The 23,346-nt window shown below is 43.8% G+C and overlaps 1 protein-coding gene across 1 annotated transcript in view; it reads left to right on the forward strand.

Moving 5' to 3' along the window:
* Nucleotides 1-7,670: 7,670 nt before the first annotated feature.
* The window catches only part of USH2A (usherin), a 558,238-nt gene continuing 542,562 nt past the window's right edge, over nucleotides 7,671-23,346 (forward strand). The window contains exons 1-2 of the mRNA XM_026657662.2: nucleotides 7,671-8,155; nucleotides 18,153-18,318. Coding sequence (XP_026513447.1) covers nucleotides 7,671-8,155; nucleotides 18,153-18,318 — 651 coding nt within the window. The remainder of the gene's footprint in view (nucleotides 8,156-18,152; nucleotides 18,319-23,346) is intronic.

Below are 23,346 nucleotides of genomic sequence, written 5' to 3' on the forward strand. Positions count from 1 at the left end.
CCTTTTGTTTGTTTTAAACCTGCTGCCTATTAATTTCATTTGGTGACCCTTAGTTCTTGTGTTATGAGGAGTAAATAGCACTTCCTTATTTACTTTCTCCACACCAGTCATAATTTTATAGACCGCAATCATATCCTCCCTTAGTCATGTCTCTTCCAAGCTGAAAAGTCCAAGTCTTATTAATCTCTCCTCATATGAAAGGTGTTCCGTACCCCTAATCATTTTTGTTGCCCTTTTCTGTACCTTTTCCAATTCCAGTATATCTCTTTTTGAGATGGGGCAACCACACTTGCATGCAGTATTCATGGTATGCCCACATTTTTGATTTATATAGCAGCAATATGATCTTTTCTGTCTTATTATCTATCCCTTTCTTAATGATTCCCAACATTGTTAGCTTTTTTGCCTGATGCTTGACATTGTGTATGTTTTCAGAGAACTATCCACAATGACTCCAAGATCTTCCTTGAGTGGTAGCAGCTAATTTAGAACTCATCATTGTATATGTATAGTTGGGATAATGTTTTCCAATGTGCATTACTTTGTATTTATCAACATTGAATTTCATCTGCCATTTTGTTGCCCAGTCACCCAGTTCTGTGAGATCCCTTTGTAACTCTTCGCAGTCTGCTTTGGACTTACTTATCTTAGTTAAGATTGAGTCTCTCTCCCTCTGCATTCTGCCAAATTTCAAGTCCCTGCTCCAAAGCGTTGATGTGCTATAGCTTCTCAAGAGACAGTCTTGAGAATTTTTTTAATAGGGGAAATAAATTGTTTTGCATATCCTTTTGAAATGGCTGAACCTTTTGTAGCTGAAATTGTTCCAAAATTTTTTGTCTGAGGCAGATACCTGACATGGACAACTTTCAACTCAAATGGTTAACATCTGGCAGAGTTATAAGCAACTGGAAAGGGTCTTAATAATGAAAAGTATCAGGCAGACAACTCTAGGCATATCTAATCACACCACTTAAAATAAGAAGTTAAACTGTCAGGGTTGGATTCTGGATTGTGCCACAGATTTCCTGTGAAACTTTGGACAAACCACTCAGGGCCCGATTTTCAAAAGTGATCTAATTTTTTGAAACCACAACGGTAAATAGCGAAGGCTTCATCTTCAGGGGTGCTGAGCATATAACTGTAATTATGCAAGCTGAAGCATTCAAAATTGGTCACTTGAAAAACGACCTCAGTTTCCCCTTCTGTAAAATGGGGATAATAACCATCTCACAGAAATATATTTCAAAATAGATATATGCACTTCTACAGGAGATTGTAGCCAGGATCTGAAAGCATGTTTGTATATTTATTAAATAAGCCTCACAACACTAAGGTGAAGTGAGTAGTTATCTCATTTACAAGGAGATAATATTTACACATTGAAGATAAGGTTTGTTTTGGCTCTTAAACTTTTGGGTGCCCACCTCGAGCACTTTTAGGGCCAGCATAATTGAGTTCACCTAGAGTGTTCACCTCTGAAAATGAGGCCCTAGACATCTGAGAATGTGCTCCCCAAAAATGGAGATGCCTATCATTAGAAGTCACTTTTGAAAATCTGCCCTTCAATAACTTTCTCAACACTGTGGTAGGATTAGGAATCCAAGTCTGATATCCAGACTCTTTAGTCCCATGCTTTAGCTGCAAGGCCATCTTTCCCCTCTTTTTTTTTTTTTTTTTTTTTTTTTTGTAGTTGGTTGTATGAGAAACCCACAAAGGTAAGAGAATATGGGAGCACATGTTGTTCAATGAAATATCAGGGTTCCCTCCCCCCAAATTTTGCAGGCTTTGAACCTTTCTTAATCAAGGCTTGAAAACATGAATTAATGTCTTGGTTTTGGAATCTCTACAGAATGTTCCTCTCTGCTGGGCTTAATTCTGGTGCTCATTAGAAAACAACCCCCCCCCCCCACTCCAAAAAAAAAAAACCTCTCCACAACCCTTTCATCCATGCTTCTCTTTGTATCACAGATACTTGCCCCTGGCTGTAAATTGCTCCCTGTCTGTCAAGGAGGCTTTTTTTTAAAACAGAACATTGTGGGGTTTCTTGTTAGTCTTCCCTTTTCTTAATCTTCTCATCTTCTTACCCTAGTTCAGGTGTCTTATCTGTTATGCATCTCATGTCAAATTATTCAGATGGTCAGTGCTGACTCTCACTGAGTAGTCTGCACTGCTGGCCTATGAGGAGTCCTTTGCAAGTTCTGGTTCCCGGGCATGGTGACAGCGCTAGTGGGGATGCAGATGTGAGGGGCGGTGGGTCTGGTACCCAACTGAAAAGGTCCCCAATCACCATCACCTTGGATTTCCTGAAGTGTTGCAGTAAGGGCAACCACCTTCTGTGTTGGCACCATGAAGTATTCCACAGTGGGTGGGTGGGCAGGACATGGAGCAAAGGGTGCCTGGTGTAGGGTCCTGGAAGTTGAGCTGGGCTATGTCAAGGTGAGAAACAGCTAGTGCAAGCACTGTCCTCCCACCCCTAGTGGTGCTACCTCTGCTCGCTACTGGCCCATGTAAACAAATGACTACTTCCTGTAGCCACGACGCCGTGCCTGTCACCAATCTGCTCTGGCCAAATTTTAAAGCCTAACCCAACACAAACATGTCAAATCACTTGCATACCTGACCTGCACACTATGGAACCTGAGTACAAGTGGTGGGTTTGGGTCCGGTTGCAAGGCTCTACTTGCCGATATGTATGTGTAATAGTTCATCCTTTTTACAAGACACTGATAAATTGTGTACAAAGTATACCTTGTGGTATCATTTGAAAACTCATAATCTGCTGACTATTATTGTCCTGGTAAAATGTATGTGGCAACATTGTATGTACAGTTATAAGATTCTACTGTATGACTTTACTAAGGCATGTTCCAAGTCTGGGGAAACAACTTTAGACCAGTTCCCTAGAGACAAAAAGCTAGTCAACACCTCAGCCAGATGTCAACATAATCAAATGAGCTATCACTTGATTAAGAGGTGTTCTTTTTTTAAAAGCAGGAAGAAGGGTGTGGGTGAAAGTTATATCTTGGCAAAGGAACAGACTTGCTTTAACCTGAACCCCAGCTGGAGATATAAAAATGAGGAACAGGGGCCCGAAGTCCTCTCTCTCCCTTCACCTCTACTCACAGCATCAACAATGTTTAAAAGACAAAAGAAACATCATTGACCTGGGGGAGGGGCCCTGGCTGACAGATCCAGCCAGACTGCTGTAAGCATGTGGTGTGCGAAACCTCCCCCCCTCCCCCCAGTTGACTTAGCTTGTTAAGTTAGGTATTTTATCTTTTATTTCTTTGTAACCAATTCTGGCTTTTATGCCTATTACTTGTAATCACTTTCTGTAGTTAAAACAAGTTTATTATTGTTTGAAATGTTTGGGAGCCTGCATTGGAGATAACAGCGTTTGTGCATATCATTTTCTATTAATGAAATGACAAACTTTCTATAGGCTTGTCTTCTCTAGAAGGAAAGAGCTGGGCAGTACAAGATGTGCATTTCTGGGCACAAGTCATCTGGGACTGGACATCTGCTGGTGTCGCTCTGCAGTATAATTCAAGGGTGGCAGGCTGGCTGAAGCACTCTTGCAATATAGCTGGGGGCAATTTACATGCTGAAGGCTATGAGAGCTGGCCAGGAGTGGCTGCTATCAGAGTGAAACAGTGTAAAAGGCACCTCAGGTTAGCAAACTGAGGGGACACAGCTATCCAACGGTCCAGATTGTACCCTGGGTCATGTCACAGTATGGGATGTTACAATACCTTGAGATGGTACAATACCTATTCCTGAAAATTCTGGGCAAAGTAATTGACTGTAGCCTGGCAATCTTAGTGCTACCACCAGAACACACACACTACAGTGATTGAAAACAACGCTTTGGCTGGCATCACTACTTGGATTTTATGACCCTTGCAAAAAGGTAACTGTTTAAGTGGATGTAATCCAAGTGTGGTGGTCTAGGAGCTCATTTCATGTAGGATGAAGGACCTGATAAATATGCATTAAGAATTTTGACAGAGAATCGTTGGCATTTGTTTTCTACAAAACTAATTCCATCAGTACAGAGCCGGAGTGGAGGTCCAAGTGCAGTCAGGTCACAAGCCACTTGAGACTATTTTGACTAAATTGTTGGGGAAAATATCAACCTGGTTGCAACCCATGTTACTTCAACTGCAAAGATATAACCTTGCAGTTGCTTAAATATGGGGTGGAGAGAAATTAATTGGTGTTGCTCTGTCCAGAGCTATGTCTGATCAACTCCCTCATGACAGGCTTATTGATGAGAATATGAGACTGGTATTCATGGACTGGGATGCATCTTAACACTGCCATGCTATACAGACAAATGATTCATACCAAAACTGACACACTTGTGTGCCCTGTCAACACTGGTATCTAGAGTTTTCATGCAGAGAGGGAAATGTACTGAGGAATAGAATATGCATTACAAAACTGGCATAATAACAGGTGTTTGTCTTATGATGACATGGACAGACATGCTTCGTTCTAAGCATGAGTCAATTTAATTTATTCAAAAGACTGAGCTAGACAAATGATTGGTCAGTCCCATCTCAGCTGGTTCTTGACTTAAATTTACACAAGATATTGCAGTCATATAAAAATAGACAAGTTACATTGTCAACATTTGAAATTTATCACCTACAGCAGAAAAAGAAACAGAATAATTCTATAATTGCCAATAAAAGTTTCAAGTCATGGTAATCATTAGTGTGTGTATATAAAACCATATATGCGGAGGTGTTGTCATGATTGAGGAATCATGTTATAAAAATGCATTTAGCACAGGTGACACACCAGGGTATAATACAGATTGATCAGTAGCTGTGTCACCCCTGCCCTCTAACCTGGGGTGTCTTTTACAATGCTTTGTTGCTATAGCCTCTGCCCGGACTCCTCACAAACAGCCTCTAGCATGCAAGTCACTCTCAACTGTGTGTGTGGCAGCCAGCCAGCCACCTACAATTTGGCTCTTACTTGCTTTGGTTTTACTGCAAAGTGACCCCAAAGCACTCCCAGTCTTAGATTTTCCCCCCAGAAATGTATATCGTGTACTGCCCAGCCCTCTCCTACACAATAACAATTTATATGAAGTCTGTTAATTCTTTAATAGAAATAATATGCTCACAACTTGCCACCTCACATTGTTTCCCAAACACTTCAATTTAAACACACTGGATTAGATAAAACAAATTTATTTACTACAGAGAGATTTGAAGTGAGTACTAGTAATGAGGCATAAAAGTCAGAGATGGTTACAAGAAAATAAAGTTAAAATTCTACTAGTGTCTAACTTAAATTAGTTCAGATTCAAGTAAAGTTTCTCAGTCTTACTGACCAAATTTCTTAGGTGAGAACCCCTTCCTTCTACCTCTGTCACTTCTGATGCTGTGAATGTGATTGGGCAGGGAGAGAGAGATGGGGTGTTTGCCTATCCTTTTTATAGTTTGTCCCTCTTTTCAAAAACATTTCTGGATTGGTACCGCGAGACAAGCTCTAGATGGAAAGATGTTCCCTGTTTTTTTCCCCTCACCTGTTTTGAGCTTCCTCTGTCTTCCCTTCCTGATTGATTGATTGACTCTGTTTACTGCTAAAATGCAAACTAAGCAGAGCACCCATTCTTTTGTTGGAGACAAACCTGTTTGCCAACCTCGGTTTGGAATATGTGTTAACACTATACAGTAGAATCTTATAACGTCACATTATAATGTTGCCACACCTGTTTTATCAAGACAATATTGACCTGCAAATTGAGTTTTCAAATGATACGGTACAAAGGTTGTTCCAATAGGGTGTAGGGTGTGGAAAAGGGGGTACATTCTGTCACAGCATGTTCTACTCCTGTCTTCTGCCCACAAATCTAACTGCTTTCACACAACTGCCTATATTTTAAATTGGTCCAGCAGAGAAACTCTTCCTCTGTCCTCACCTGTGGAATTCACTTAACATCCGAGCTCATAAAACAAGGATGGGATGCATGATAACACCTATTCTAGGCCAGACAGCAGTACCATCACAGGGCATACAGAACCTCTGACCCTCCAAACCCAAACAGCAGAGAACATGCCAGATGTGGCATAACCTACAGGAAGTTCAGATACATGCTGTCCAAGTATAAAGATTCCATACTAAACCAATTGTAAAGTCTGTTTTCGAGCAGTTTAAATGCTTGTAACCTCTGTAACCCACAAAGAGGAACAAGTTGTCATCACTTGCTGTATTAAATATTTTATACCTTAAACTTGAGTGACAGGAAAATTGCTTGACAATCTGCTGTGGTTTTTTGTTTTTGTTTTTTTTTAAATCATGAGGGAGATAGGTGTGTGTGTGTTGTGTACTGTTACTTTAAAATTGTGTGTGGGGCTAGGATCTGGGTGCCTCCCACTGTAAGGAGTACTAGATGCAGGCCTGAGGAGTTAAGCTCTTGTAGCCAGGCTAAAGAGCTGACTGCTCTCCGACTCCAGTTAATAAAGTGCTTACCTGTGAGTCTGAGTGTTCCTGCTGCCAAAGCCTGTTTACTAAGAGTAAGTGGGGTTAGCATGGTGTTGCCAGGCAACAGCAGCCAGTGTTCCTACCAATGAGCCAATTGTCAAACCGAGGGAGCAGTATCCTCTTCTTTGAAATGCAATAAATAACGGTAACTCAACTTATTTATCAATTGTAATTAAATAGTGCTAGCTGTCCATATGTAACCCAAATTATATATCTATAGTGTCCGTAAGCAGCGCAGACTTTTTCTATTAGAAGGTTTACACAGGACAGATGGTGATATGTTTTTAATCAGCTTTACTGAGAGCTAAAAGGAGCTGCGTCAAATGGACAATGGGGTAAGACACAAACAGCTTTGCAAACTTAAACTATATGATTTTTCATTCAACCTCGGGATGCACCTTTTATGTGTTGCATTTTGTGTCATAAGTGCAGGTGAACAGTTTTTGGTATAGTACAGCTGAACGTTCTGTGAACTTTAAATATGGAACTGTATAGTTGATATTCTGTATAGCTTAAATACGGAACTGTAGAGCTGACATGCACATAGATTTTTTTTTTTTTTTTTTTAAATTATGTTGTAAAGTTTGAGGTTCTAAGTTTTACTAACAAAAATTCTTAAATCCATATATTTGGTAGCTAAACTGTGCTTTTATATAATATAGCATTTTTTCCCATTACTTTTGAAGTAATTGTGTTTTTTACCGTAATAGAACTGGGCCAAATTCTGCAATCAGATATATGTATGCAACTTCCATTAGGCCTAATCCTACATTCTTTACTCCAACAAAACCCCCACAAGTTAAATAAGACTGCTCAGACAATATTCCCTTTAACTTCAAAGATTGCTGGTTTGACCCACTGACCTGAAGTTGAAGGAAGAATATGGCCCCTAATATTTCCAACAGGATATCTTCAATTAAAAAAAGAAAGTAGCATTCATCCCATGGACACTGTTTGTTTGTCTTGGTTTACAGATGCTGGCGGTCACCCATTTCTGTGCCATTGGCCAGAAGAACATCCGTGTCCTCCAAGAATGCAAACCTGCCTTGGTTTCCCAAAGATGAAACTCTGCATCATTTTAGAACCACGCTACTTGAAAGCAGTGTTGCTGAGATGGATGATATTATTTATTTAGGGATTCTTTATCCGCAGGAGATTTTTTTGTAAACATGAATTGCCTGGTTCTTTCCTTGGGTGGTGGCTTCCTATTTCATGCCATTGAAACATTACTTTTAGCTTATTACGCCTTCTTATCGTTGGTTAGCTCACAGGGACATTTCCCCAAGCTAGAAAATGTGGGAGCTTTCAAGAATGTGTCTATTGTGCCAACTCAAGCAACGTGTGGATTGCCAGACCGAAGTACTTTTTGTCACAGTTCTATAGCTGTTGAAAGTATTCAGTCCTGTACCCAGCGGTTTTGTATTCAGGAGTGTCCATATAGATCTTCACCTGCCTCCTACACTGCACTTTTCTCAACAGGCCTTGGCACTTGTATCTCAGAAGACAAGAATGATTTACATCCAGGCTCCTCCATCAACTCTCTAAGTTTTATTTTTCGTAATCACAAGGATTGTTTTTCTGTTCCCCGTTCTCAGAGGCTCGCAGAATCATTTACATTAACTGTGTGGCTGAAACCTGAGCAAGAAGGTGTAATGTAAGTAGTGTTGCATGTGTTTACTTTCATGGTGCTCTGAAAAACCATGGTAGTCAAGGCTGCTATTACTGTGCTATTAAACATTTAACAAAGGTGCACTGTAGGAAACTGTAAGACATTTTAAAAATTATATTTCAGATTGGGGCTTCATGCTCTTCAAATATTAAGGCACATGAAGTCTGTTCCTGCAGTGTTTACTCATGAGTAATGCCATTAATTTCAATGGAGATATTTATATACAAACCCATATTCATTTTTTCAGTTAAATGTATTGGATCATAATTTATATAAACTTTTTTTAAATATTTGTAAATAAAAAGAAAAAGAAAAAGGGGGTTGTTCCCTTTTTTGCTTTGTTTTTAAGATGGATGAAGATGATTTAACATTAACCTCCCTGCTCTGCTTTAAAAAAAGTAGAAATATCAGGAGTATAAAGTCTGGCTGTCACCGTTTTGTTGGAGGATTTCTTCCAGGTTTAGGGATAGACAAGGTGGATAAGGTAATATCTCTTAGTGGACCATATTCTGTTGGTGAAAGGTTGAGAGATGTTTATTGAATTTGAAAGGTGCTAAACCTTTTAACAAAGGCTTATTTTATTCCAAATGTTAGTCATTGAAGTTTGAATAAGTGTTAAAAAATGAAGTTTTAAAAACTGACTAAAAATTGCTTCTTGTTTCGATTGCTTAAATTTCACTCTTCTAGAAAACGTGATATCATTATATTAGTTCTCCTATCAGTCTTTCAGCCTGGAGAGGACCTGAATCTAATGTAAAACACAAGCAGGTTGTTTAAAAAATACCAGCCTCTCAGGCTGCCTTTATACATCATAAAGAAAAGCTCAATCCCCCAAATTTTTCTCCTTGCAGCTGACCTTTAAAGTATAGTATGCGAAAAGCAGAATATGTTCATGGTGAACATACATTAAAAATAAAATGTTTCCATATCTTTGGAATGTTAAAATCTAATATGCTCCTCTGTACCATTATAGATAGTGATTGTTTATATATTTGTACTTTACTCAGCTTAGACAAAAAACACTAGAAAATTTTTTTTCTTTTGTTTCTAGTCATTTTCACTTCTTGATTTTCATACAGCATCGCAGAGCTATGGTGTTTTAAGCACACAACATGTTAAGATGCAATGCGTAATTACATTTAAGCCCTTGCCTTAAGCCGGGGACCACATACATGTATTGATCTTGTGGTCAAAATCAGTGGTTGAACCTGAGACCTACAGCAACAAAAGTGCAGGTCTTTACCCCTTGTGCTAAAGGAGAAACTCAGCTGTGATACAGTTGCAGGGAGTTATAGGTTTTAACTACTGTGACAGTATATTACATACGGTACCTGTAAAGACCAGTGCCTCTTGAGCATCTGAAATCCACAGACGTTAAAGTCCAGCCTGGGGAGCTGCTCTGTAACAAACCAATGTCTACATACATACAGATGACATGGTTATAAGGATAGAACCTTCAGACAGAACCAAATGTAAAGCCCCTTCAACTTGATCTCAAGGAATAATTGTAGCCCTGATACAGCAAAGTGCTCAAGTATTACTCCTGTGGGAATTCTGCGCCACTGTGCATGTGCAGAATTTATGTCCCCGCCACAGATTTCTTTGCTTCCCCACAGAAAAATGACTTTCTGATGGGATAGCAAAGGGAAGCCACAAGAGCGGTCATACAACTCTCCCCAGCAGTATGTTTCGGGTGCCCAGGTAAATCACTGTGAGGCGGGGGTGGGACTGGGGAAGACCCAGCTAGTGGCTCCTACCCTGCGCTAGGCTCAGCTTCTAGTCCTGCCTGAGCTGGGGAAGATGGGACTTCCTCTTCCCCTGCATGGCATCCGGGGCTGTGTCAGACCCACCCCCTGATTTCTCCTCCTTCTGTAGGAAGCTCTGCAAACTGCTTCCCCCACATGCCTCCTGTACCCATGGCTCCTCAGGGGGAGACCCCCCCCCCCCTCATACCCAGACCTTCCCACCAAGCCTAGAACCCTTCCTGACAAGCCCCACTCTCCCTGCACCTGGACCACCCCAATGAGCCATATGCACAGTTTCTGTGACTTTGGCAATAGATGTTCAGTACATATACACGTATGTTATGCTGCTAGACCATGGTTAATTACAAACTGGTGGTATAGTAGAGTGAACTTGGAACAAAAGCTCAGCACATCATCAGACAGAGGGAGTGCTTGGAGTATTGTGCAGATAGACACATTGGACCAGCCTAGTCACACAGAAGGCCAGTCAACCGCTTAGTGCCACACAAACAGGCTCTGAAGTCTGACTCAGCAGGCATGTAGTCCACCACACAAAAGACAACATCACCAGAGCTGACAGAACTGCATTTTTCCATTTTGTTATACTGGGTGTGTAGTGAACCTTTCCTTACATGCTCATAGCAGTAGTAGGCCCTGCCTGTGTCTCAGAAAAAAATCTTTATAGGACAGAGAGACACTCCAAACCCCATTTGCCGTAACAGAAGGTGCACTGAAGTGGGAGCCAAACTGACCAAGGCTTCACACAACTGCCTTGCAACATTTAAGGAGACAGGAAAGTATTAGTCACCCATTTTACAACTAGCTTAACTGAAAATTTACCCAAGTACTTCAGGCAGTGTTGGAATAGAACTCTGATCTCAAATATAACAGACCCAAGTCTCATCCATTTTTCCACACAGTCTTTCAGAATGAATCTACCAAATATGTGTGCTTGCCTGTGCTGTTTGAAATGTGCTCTAACCACGTGATCCCACTTTGCTCCCAGAGCTAGGAATAGAACTCAGGAATGTAATGTCGAGAGACCGGAAGACTCCATAATAGAAAGACAAATACGCACCCAAAGATGCAGAATTAAGGTTGAATGTGTATTTACTAAGGGTATGTCTACACTACGAGAGTAGTTCGATTTTACTTAAATCGAATATGTGGAATCGATATTACAAAGTCGAACGTGTGTATCCACACTAAGGACAGTAATTCGACTTTGTGAGTCCACACCAACGGGGCAAGCGTCGACATTGGAAGCGGTGCACTGTGGGCAGCTATCCCACAGTTCCCGCAGTCCCCGCTGCCCATTGGAATTCTGGGTCGAGCCCCCAATGCCTGCTGGGGAAAAAAATGTGTCGAGGGTGGTTTTGGGTAACTGTCGTCATCCAACCGTCACTCCCGCCCTCCCTCCCTGAAAGCGCCGGCGGGCAATCATTTCGCGTGCTTTTCTGGTCAGTGACAGCGCGGACGCCACAGCACTGCGAGCATGGAGCCCGCTGCGACCATCGCTGCAGTTATGGCCGTTGTCAACATCTCGCACCTTATCGTACACCTTTTCCAGAGGCAGATGCTGAGAAATCAGGCGAGGAGGCTACGTCAGCGCGGTGAGGACATGAAGTCTGAGAGGGGCACAGACCTGTCACAAAGCACGGGACCCTGCGCCGTGAACATCATGGTGGCAATGGGTCATGTTGATGTTGTGGAACGGCGATTCTGGGCCCAGGAAACAAGCACGGACTGGTGGGACCACATAGTGCTGCAGGTCTGGGATGAATCATAGTGGCTGCAAAACTTTCGGATGCGGAAGGGAACTTTCCTGGAACTTTGTGAGTTGCTGTCCCCTGCCCTGAAGCGCAAGGACACCCGGATGCGAGCAGCCCTGACTGTCCAGAAGCGAGTGGCCATAGCCCTCTGGAAGCTTGCAATGCCAGACAGCTACCGGTCAGTCGCGAACCACTTTGGCATGGGCAAATCTACCGTGGGGGTTGCTGTGATGCAAGTAGCCAACGCAATTGTTGAGCTACTGCTGTCAAAGGTAGTGACCCTTGGAAACATGCAGGTCATCATAGATGGCTTCGCCGCGATGGGATTCCCAAACTGCGGTGGGGCTATAGATGGAACTCACATCCCTATCCTGGGACCGGACCACCAGGCCAGCCAGTACATTAAGCGAAAGGGCTACTTTTCAATGGTGCTGCAAGCACTGGTGAACCATAGGGGACGTTTTACCAACATCAACGTCGGATGGCCGGGCAAGGTTCATGACGCTTGCGTTTTCAGGAACTCTGGTCTGTTTAGACGGCTGCAGGAAGGAATTTACTTCCCGGACCACAAAATAACTCTTGGGGATGTGGAGATGCCTATAGTGATCCTCGGGGACCCAGCCTACCCGCTAATGCCCTGGCTCATGAAGCCCTATACAGGCGCCCTGGACACTGAAAAAGAACTCTTCAACTACTGTCTGAGCAAGTGCAGAATGGTGGTGGAGTGTGCTTTTGGACGTCTCAAGGGGAGATGGAGAAGCTTACTGACTCGCTCTGATCTCAGCGAAACCAATATCCCCGTTGTTATTGCAGCTTGCTGTGTGCTCCACAATCTCTGTGAGAGCAAAGGGGAGACCTTTATGGCGGGGTGGGAGGTTGAGGCAAATAGCCTGGCTGCTGATTACGCCCAGCCAGACAGCCGGGCGATTAGAAGAGTCCAGCGGGACGCGCTGTGCATCCGGGAGGCTTTGAAAGCTAGGTTCCTCAGTGAGCAGGGTAACCTGTGACTATTAAGTTTGTTTAAAGAGAAGCTGAACCTGCTCCCGTTTCTTTACCCTGTTAATATTGACTATCCTCTCCAGCTACATACCCCGTTCACCCCGTCCCCCCCCTTCCAACCCACGTTTAAAAATAAAATAAATGGAACTTTGTTAATGAACCCCGTTTTCTTTATTACGGGTTTCGCGGTAAACAGTTGAAACTGGGACGCAGACTGTGGTGGGGAGCGGGCGTAGTGATGGAAAGAACGCTTCTAAACTCGAGGAATGACAGGCTCTGGCTCCTAGAGCGGTCCGCAGTGGTGGACTGGTTGTTTCAACGGAGCCTGCCACCCCTCCTTTTCGGGACTCTGTGTGTGGGGGCTATGTGACTTTGTGGCGGGGGAGGGCGGTTAGAGATCTTATGCAGCAGTTCTTTACCTTGGATCACAGAGCCACGCAGCAGGGGATCTGTAACCGTCCTCCCTCACCACAAAGTCACATAGCCCCCACACACAGAGTCCCAAAAAGGAGGGGTGGCAGGCTCCATTGAAACAACCAGTCCACCACTGCGGACCGCTCTATGTGACTTTGTGGTGGGGGAGGACGGTTACAGATCCCCTGCTGCGTGGCTTGTGATCCAAGGTAAAGAACTGCTGCATAAGATCTCTAACCGCCCTCCCCTGCCACAAAGTCACATAGCTTCCCCCCCCCACCACAGAACATGAAAACCACCTCCCAGACTGACCAGGGTGCCTAGTGACTGCAATGTGTGTGTGACCTGCTGCTGAACCTGCCCCCGTGTCTGCACCCTGGTAAAGGTGACTGTGCTCTCCAATTACCAACCCCCTTCCACCCTTCAAACACACTCTCCTCTAAAAGAACATGATGGAAACAGTAATTAACAGAAACGTATTTTTTGTTAGCAACTACACAGTTAGGGGATGAAACTGGGACGGGGGCTTGGGTGAGGCGGGAAGGAAAGGACTTATCAAATTTTGGGGAATGAGAGCCTTCTGGTACTCGAGCAGTCTGCAGGGGTGGAGTGACAGTTTTCACGGCCCCTGCCGCCCCTCCTTCTTGGGCCTTTGGGTGAGGGGGGTATGGGACTTTGTGGCGGGGGAGGGCGGTTAGACAGAGACTGCAGCGGGGCTCTGTCCTCCTGCCTCCGGTCCTGCAGAACATCCACAAGGCGCCGGAGCGTGTCCGTTTGCTCCCTCATTAGTCCAAGCAGCGTTTGAGTCGCCTGCTGGTCTTCCTGCTGCCACCTCTCCTCCCGTTAAATGTTTGATCGATGGTATTGCGACATGTTCTCCCTCCACTGGGTCTGCTGGGCTGCCTCGGCTCGGGAGCAGCCCATAAATTCTGATAACATGTCGTCCCGTGTCCTTTTCTTTCTCCGCCTAATCTGCGCCAGCCTCTGGGAGGGGGATGCCAGGGTAGGTCGGGAGACAGTCGCAGCTGTGGGATGGGAAAAAGGAAGTGAATTCCTCAAAAAGATAAATTTTTGTGAACAATGAACATAGTCTTTCTCTGTGAACAAGACCATGCACAGCACCTATCACATGCGCACTCAGGACAAGGTCGAATTTTCGGCCTTCGCATTCAGTGCCTGGGGTCTTGCAGTGGAGATCAGACAAGCGGGGCAGGACAGTGGAATTCGGGTAGCAGGCTGACATGGTAAGCCGTAGACTTTTGGCTGCTTAAAACTTAAATTATAGCAGTGCCCTCCTTTCCCATTCAAAGCAATGCCCCTAGCGTTGGCCAGTTCCTGCTGCCGGCAATCCAGAAAGCATGAACTCAGCCCCTGTCCCACCCCCTCGTGGCTGTCCCCAGGAAAGATCCCTGTATGCTGCCCCTCTCCCGCCTCCACCGCGTGGCTGTAAACCGCCGGTTACAGTTCTGTAAAGGAACAGGCAAGCAGTCCCAATAGTAACATTCCCCTAATTCTAAGCAGGTCACCATGAGCGACATCACTCTGCTGGGGATTTCTGAGACAGAGAAAGAACGGATGCTGCGTGAAAGCCTGCAAAAACCAGGGCCGTATGCCGCCATGCTCTGCAAGGCAATGATACCAGAGTACTTGATGGTAGCCTGGCGCGGAAAAGTTTCCTACCACGGAGGACACAATAAGGCCACTCTCCCCAGGAACCTCATGCAAAGGCTTTCCAATTACCTCCAGGAGAGCTTCGTGGAGATGTCCCATGAGGATTTCAGCTCTATCCCCGGACATATAGACCTTATTTTCCAGTAGCTGCACTGGCAAGGACTGAAAAGTAGAGCGCCTAGGGCAAACTAATCATGATAAACTGGACATTGTTAGATTCTTTTGCAGTAGTTGCACTGCCAAGGACTTAAACGTTAAGCGCCTAGGGCAAACCAATCATTAAAAACCCATTGTTAATGTTCCTGTTCTGTTCAAATTAAATGTTTACATGTTTACAACACTTACCGACTGATCCTTCCACTGATTCAGGGTCCGGGTTAATGCCTGGGGACGGTTGGTAGGGGATCTCTGTGAGGGTGATGAAGAGATCCTGGCTGTCTGGAAAATCAGCGTTGTAAGCGCTGTCGACTGCCTCGTCCTCCTCATCTCCTTCCTTATCTTCCCCATCCGCTAACATCTCCGAGGAAGCGGCCCTCGACAATATCCCATCCTCTGAGTCCACGGTCAGTGGTGGGGTAGTGGTTGCGGCCGCACCTAGAATGGAATGCAGTGCCTCGTAGAAACGGCATGTCTGGGGCTGGGATCCGGAGCGTCCATTTGCCTCTTTGGTCTTCTGGTACCCTTGTCTCAGCTCCTTGATTTTCACGCGGCACTGAGTTGCATCCCGGCTGTATCCTCTCTCTCTCATGGCTTTTGAGATCTTCTCGTAGATCTTTGCATTCCGCCTTTTCGATCGCAGCTCCAAAAGCACGGACTCATCGCCCCACACAGCGATCAGATCCAAGACTTCCCGATCAGTTCATGCTGGGGCCCTCTTTCTATTCTGGGATTGCACGGTCACTTCTGCTGGAGAGCTCTGCATCGTTGCCAGTGCTGCTGAGCTCGCCACGATGTCCAAACAGGAAATGAGATTCAAACTGGCCAGACAGGAAAAGGAATTCAAATTTTCCCGGGGCTTTTCCTGTGTGGCTGGTCAGAGCATCCGAGCTCGGACTGCTGTCCAGAGCGTCAACAGAGTGGTGCACTGTGGGATAGCTCCCGGAGCTATTAGCGTCGAATTCCATCCACACCTACCCTAATTCGACATGGCCATGTCGAATTTAGCGCTACTCCCCTCGTTGGGGAGGAGTACAGAAATCGAATTTAGGAGACCTCTATGTTGAACTAAATAGCTTCGTTGTGTGGACGGGTGCAGGGTTAATTCGATTTAACGCTGCTAAATTCGACATAACCTCCTAGTGTAGACCAGGCCTAAGTTTACAATCTTCATGTTCTGTTAACATACATGTTTTGTATTTATATTTATAGGTCCCCTTTTTAAGTTAGCATTTTGAGAAACTGAAGAAAGAATAGCAAGAAAAAAGAGAAACACTGAGATTCCATATAATATAGAAAGTTGTCTTTATGTAATGATTGCATCTGTAATTTTAAAAGCTTTGCATTTCTCTGCTTTTGGACAATAAAGCAGTGATCACCCACCCCCACCACCCTTTCCTGGTCTGTCCTCTCTTCCCTTCTCACTCCCCCACAACACCATACACATTCTGGATGCTATTTTCTTTCTGAGTATCAGAGAGGTGTGCATTCTAAGAATTTCGGAGTCAGGAAGTAACTCCCTGGGGATGTGTTTTACCAGGAAGTTGGAACAGTCACAGAGAATGGCTGTTCCTTTTTAAAGGTCTGGTTGGAATGCAAAGTACCATTCCTAACCAGAACTGATACTGTTATGCCTATTTCACCTTTATTGACATCATTTCTCCCTCACACACACATCTCACTTTCTTCCTCTTTTTTTCACAGGTGGGTCACAATTAATATCTGTAATTTCCAGTTTTCAAAATTCAGTACATCAAGGTCACTTCCCTTCTTAAAGTCATGACACCTGTGGGGATAAAAAAAATGTGGGGGGTGTTTGTTTTAGATAAGTAAAATAAACAAATCCTGGATTATCCAACTATTGTTTATCCAGAAACTGGGTAAATCCAGTTCCTAAATATTTTGCTACTTAGCTGTGCCTTCCCTCACATTGATTATCTACCAAAACTAGCATGTTTACAGGCAAACAAAACAGTGAGAAGGCCAATCAACAATATATTAAGAAATGTGTTTTTAGTAAGCTTGGAAAATAGGAGTCTGTGTTTGGCAAGTAAATTTTATTGACAACATCCCTGGGGGCTAAAAAGAGTAACAGTCAAAATCCATTTATTTTTCCCTTAGTGGTTTTAAATGCGAGTCAGTTAATGACAAAGGTACCTTTACCAATAAGCCAGCTGCTGTGATACTTTTGTGTGTAGGGGGGAGAATGGACAACATAAAGGAATGAGGTTTAGTAGCAAATAAAGTTTATTGGAACAAATTCTTATTTCTCTTGCTCCAGTGAGGTCTATGGAGATATGAGTGTAAAACTGATGTAACTTCTGATTTACTCCAGTGTAGTTGAGCTCAGAATCTGGCTCTTCATGTACATGTTCATGGATGAGTGAGTTGAATTCTGCCTGAATGGCTTAATGGATTGACAATGGAATGTAAAGCTTTGGATTGCTCACTCAGTAGTGCCTAAAATACCTTACTGTCTGAAGCCTCTTATGTAGCCTATTGTCTGCTGCGTAGCTTCCGACAACATGGTTATATGTGGTAAAACTACTTGGACAGCTAGATGTGTGAAATGAATTTGCGTGGCCTCAGTCAAGTCCCTTGTCCATCAGTGTCCACGTTGCATTTGGTGCTAACCTGATATCTCAGCAGAAAAGCTAAGGATTGACTGAACAATCTTCTTGCAACTTGGGGGTTCTCTAGAGAGGGTTGAGGCATATCTACAGATCAATGTGGGGGAATCTTGCACTGCTGGTGACTGTGCTGCACTTGTTCTGTGGGAAAATATTGGCCTTCTGGCACATATATCCACTTTATTAAAATTAAAAGAAAGCGTGCTAGTGGCTTAGTGCCTTATCAGGATGCAGTGTTGTGCAGCTTTGTAGGAAAAGTACAGCAAAGAAACTAATGAGCCAGAAGTTTCAATATTAGTTTTACAGACTATAGCCAGCCACCATGTTTTCTGTCATAGATCCATGAAGAAAGGAAGTGAGACTGTGGGGAATAAATTGCAAATAAAGATTCTCCTTTCAAGTTATAGGAATATTTTTCCTTATGCGTAGTATATCCTGTGACATCTCTGCCACTGAGCATCCTCTCAGGTTGTATTTTTAACATTTTATTTTAATACATTCTGGTTAGCATCACTTTACTGCATAGCACCTTGGCTTGAGTGTGTCTGTCTGTGTGCCTCTGACCTTATGTTGTTTTTCTTGGTTATTTCCAAAGGTGTGTGATGGAAAAGGCCGTTGATGGGCAGACTGTGTTCAAACTCACAGTCTCCGAAAAAGAGACCATGTTTTATTATCACACAGTAAATGGTTTGCAGCCGCCAATAAAAGTAATGACACTGGGGAGAATTCTTGTGAGGAAATGGATTCATCTTAGCGTGCAGGTGAGTAAAATAAAAAAAAAGCCACATTTGGTTAAATGCAGGAAATGTGAGAGTGGTATATCTGCACAAGCACCCAAACTGTAGGGAAAATATTAATGGTAAATTGGGGGATCCTGCAGGAGTTGGGAGTTCTTGGAATATTATAGGATCAGGCCCTTAAAGTAAATGTAAGTAATTTGAGTACATTTGGACACAGATTTTGAAATAAACCCTAATTTAGCATTGTCACAACTGCACACATTTAACCTAGTGAAGCAGGACTAAAAGCCCCACAAACTCAAAGCTCTAGCACTGGAGGTAGAGGAGAACTCCTACTAGTAGTAAGTATCATAGCCTCTAGAGGGCAACATCTCACTCAAATATAGGCACAAAGGCCACGATCCTGCAAAGACATATGCATGTGCTTAAGTTTATGCACTGTGGATAGTTCTGTTGCTTGAGACAGACTACTTATAATGTGCAAAGTTAAGCATGTGCTGAACTCTCTGCAGGGTCAGGGTCAGAGCAAGTACATTTACAACACTGAACTTTTATTTGTATTAAGTGTCATACACAATTATAAAGACAAAGCCCCTGCAACTTAAAAATTATTTTTCCCTTGGCATATCAACTTTTTAATGATTTAAAAGAGATTGTGAGGTTCAAGCAAGGTTTTTTGTTAAATGTATTTACAAAAATCAGTCAACAAATACAACAGAAACTAAAATATTTTCAATTAGTTGCATATCTTAGAATTCCCAACAGACCATACTAAATTCTGTTTTTAATCCAACTTCAATTAATAACTTCATCAACACTAATTGTCCTGTATTGAAATGTTTTTCTTCAGTTAGTTTATTTTACCTGTACTATTTAAGTTTACTTGGTTAACGATACAATCAAGAAATGGCTTCAATGCATTCTTGCAACTTGTTAAATAGTATTGACTGTGATTTGCATTTATAGTGCTGATCCTCCTCACTCATAGAAGTATCCAAGCCGTCCTTGATTTTTTTTTTTTTCAGTTTTCTTTCTTCTGAGATGACAGCATAGTAGGGTGAATAAAATTTTGTCTGTTGGATTAAAAGAGTGATCTTAAGGTAGAACTAATGAACTTTACACTTCAGACACTCAAAGGGTGCTATATTACTGCTATGACTGTCAGCCACGTTTTGTACTAGCGTCAGAAGCTGCTAAAGGCTGGGATAGCCAAGTGAAGAGCAAATGGACCAGATTTCTTAAAAAAAAGTTTTAAATTTGAAATTAAAAAAAAAAGCTTCCCAGTATTTAGTCCTTCATTTGTTCGAGGCAGAGCTATCCACAGTGCAGTTCTAGTAATGCAGCTTGTGGCTGCCCTCCTCTCTAAGCCCTCATCTACACCAGGAGGGTGGGGGGAATCGATCTAAGTTACGCAACTTCAAAGTCGACGTACTTAGATCGACTTACCGTGGTGTCTTCACCGCGGTGAGTTGACTCTGCCTGCACCTCTCGCAGCATTGGAGTACAGGAGTCGACGGTAGAGCGCCGGGGGGTCAATTTATCGTGTCTAGACTAGACATGATAAATCGATCCCCGCTGGATTGATCGCTGCCCGCCGATCCGGCGGGTAGTGTAGACATACCCTAATAAGGAAGTACAACCTATTGAGACTTGGGGAGACTATTGATTGAATTCTTTGCTGCAATGCTCAGAGCAGCATAGAGCCTTGCATACTGCGACCTGTAGGCCACAACTTCCTATAAAGGATGATAATGTCAGCAGCCTGTTTGATATATTGTAGAATAGATGTGGCTTTTGATCTCCTGGCAGTGTGCATTGAGGCCTTTAGTTTGGTAATGTTTTTGTAGTCCCTACATTTATGTAACTCTCGGGAAATGATAAAAGGAATCAGTTTTACTATTTTGCAGGCATGGGAAGGTGGCAAGTTACCAATATTAGGGGGGGGGGGGAGTATGAATGCAGAAAAGAGAGGCAGTAATGTTAGTATGGGCGAGACTCTGCTAATACCTGTTAAACCAATTATTTATGTCGAGTAGCGGACTGGATGTTTCCAGAAACCTCAGCAGACTCAAGCTTTGTCTACACGGGGCCGACAGATGGAGTGTTCTTAAATCAAATTTAGCTAACTCAAGTTAAAATCCTAGTGGAGACAAGGCAGTCTGTCTGTTTTCACATGCGTTAGAGCGTCGTGTTAAACCCCAGGTTCCCCAATACTCTAACTCATGTGAAAACTACAGCCTTGTCTTCACTAGGATATTAACTGGAGTTAGCTAACTTAAATACACACCTTTTATTTTGTAGTGAAGACAAGGCTCAAGATTGATCTGATTGCTTGAACATTATGGAAAAAGTTCAGTGCCATTCTCCAACCAACTTGATTTTAAAGTGTATATTTGTTAGGTGCCATGAGTTTTGAACCCAGGCTTGGGGGGCTATGGGAGCCTTACCCTATGTACCACTGAGCTGTGAGGGCTGATAAGGGAACTGCTGCTAGTACCCCACCACTAGAAGCTACACCCAATGACTCCGTGGGGTCAGATGACTAACAACAGACCGCTGATTAAACACCACTGGTATAAAATTTCCTGTTCCTGTCCCATCCCTTGTCTGAGCAACTGATTGCTAGGCCTCAGAGCTCTGAGACCAAATCGCTGCCTCCTTGCCTGGCTCCTGCTCCTGTTCCTCCTATCTGACCTTGTTCTTGCTACCACGCCTCCTGCCTGTTCCTGTTCCTTGTCCTGACTCCTGTTGCTGATTCTGGCTTTGCCCCTTGGCGTGACCATGACCCCAACGCTACTCCTGGCTGTGACCACTAGGTCAAACAGCCCATGTTACGGGCCCTGATAGCTTTCTCAGGCCAACCTCGTCTCCTCTGGGACTTCTTGTTGAACTTCTTGACTGAGTATGGACACTGCTGGAGCTCTAGCCCTGCTATCACGCCCAGGGGCCTCTGAGTCCACAAGAACAGATGGCTACCCTCCAGCCAGAAATGGAGGGACCAAGTATGATAACTGCAGGCAGGAAATCGTTCCTTGCAGGAGCAAGCTACAGTGCTCAGCACGACTGTGGGTAACCACTCGGCTTCTCTTATAACACCAACTTGTGTGACTAGCCCCAGAGTTCCTTTGCTAGAAGAGAGATGGTAGTATCTGCAGTAAGTTTTGCAGGTTCATTAACTATTGCAGACTTCTGTTTATGTTTCAGCCCCAGGAGTACATCATAGATCAAGTTAAGATGGAGCTAGTACTGAGCTTGCCCACAGGGGAGGACCTGTCATGGGCCTCTCCATTTTTGGAACAGAATAACCCAGTACTGACCAACTGTGACTCAAATAAGGCTTTGCCATTATTTTTGATGACCCTCACAAAGTCTGCATGGCAGAGACTGCCTTACCAAAGCTTAGGTGAACCCAGAGGTTAGTCCTTCCTCTGTTGCCTAGGTCAGATGCTTGGCCATAGACACTTCCTGGAATAATGCTGTATTCATCCATCGGATTTGGCTTGGCCTTTGCAAAGAACTAAAATATGAGCAGGCACAGGTGGACCTCCCCACCACCAGTTTAGAGGCGTTCATGGACCTGGGCATCCAGATAGACACCAGACTGCATGAATGGAAACTGGAACATAGGAGGACCTACCTCTCACCCTTACTCAAAGCTTAGCCCTCAGGGCCCAAGTGAGCTCAGCCTTGGTCAAGCCATACCAACATACCTGCCTGTCACTGGGTGAACGAGAGCACAGAAGACAGGAGAACTCCACTTCTGTTATGGAGGAGCAGATAATGTGGTAACATGTCCTGTCAAACGCACTGCTAAGCTGATGACAGGGAAGAGACTAACCCCACACCCAGTCGGAGACTCGAGCCTGAGTACCACCAGGAAGAAACCCCAAGATTATGCTAACCCAGGTGTTCCTTATCCATCTACACTACTACAGATTCCCCTGCAATTGAGGATCCTGCAGGTGGCGACTGGGGAGCATGGGGAAGTACTATGGTTTACCCCTACTTCCTTTCACCCTGATTTTTAGGGGCACCTTGGCTCATCTGTCATGATCCCCATATTCTGTGGTCCCAACACATCACTGCCTTCCTGTCAAGCTTTTTTAGGGAGAATTGTCTTCTCAGTCAAGAACTCAAAACCCTTGAAACCAAGCCAGGGGGTTCCCCTTCGTGAGCAAACCAGATGTTCCCCCATGTGATGGCAACCCTGTTGTACCTAGAAACATCAATCCTGCATGATGGACCTGTGAAGTACTTCCTGTGAAGTACAAAGGACTATCAGGATGTTTTCAAAAAATGTAATGCACACTCGCTACCCCCACATCATGTTTATGATTGCCCCATTGACCTTCAGCCTAGAGCCACAGTTCTATTCAGGCATATAAATTCTATGTCCAAAGCAGAGCTAGCAGCATGAAGGGAGCACCTCCAGTAAAACCTAGCTAAAACTGTAGGTGCCCCTGTATTTTCTCTGGAAAAAACCTGATGGCTCTTTGAGACTTTGTGCAATCGATACATTTTACCATTAATCCCAGAGCTCCTGAATTTAGTATGGTCATCTTGAGTGTTCACCAAACTGGACCTTAGAGGAGCATCTAGTTTGAATCAGGATGGGGGATGAGTGGAAGACAGCTTCTAGAATGGGGCATGGACACTTAGAATATTTGGTAATATCCTTTGGGCTCACTAGTGCTCCTGCTGCCATCCAGCACCCGATCAACAACATATTTCAAGATATCCTAGACTGTTTTGTAGTGGCATATCTAAACAATATCTTAATCTATTCTCATAGTCAAGCAAGCCATGACCACTATATCCATGAAGTTCTCTCACAGCTGTGCCAGCATGCGTTATTACAAAACTGGAAAAGTGAATATTTGACCAATCATCCATCAAATTTTGGGGGTTCATCCTGTCAGTACATAGACTACAGATGGACCCTCAGAAGGTATCTTCAATTTGATTTTAGGCCGAACCCCAGAGCATTTGAACCATCCAAAGGTCCGTAGGGGTTTGCCATCTTTTATAGGAGGTTTATTCTGAACTTCT

The sequence above is a fragment of the Terrapene carolina genome, unplaced genomic scaffold (genome assembly GCF_002925995.2).
Source record: "Terrapene carolina triunguis isolate 2854851 unplaced genomic scaffold, T_m_triunguis-2.0 Scaffold262, whole genome shotgun sequence".
NCBI lineage: Eukaryota > Metazoa > Chordata > Testudines > Emydidae > Terrapene > Terrapene triunguis.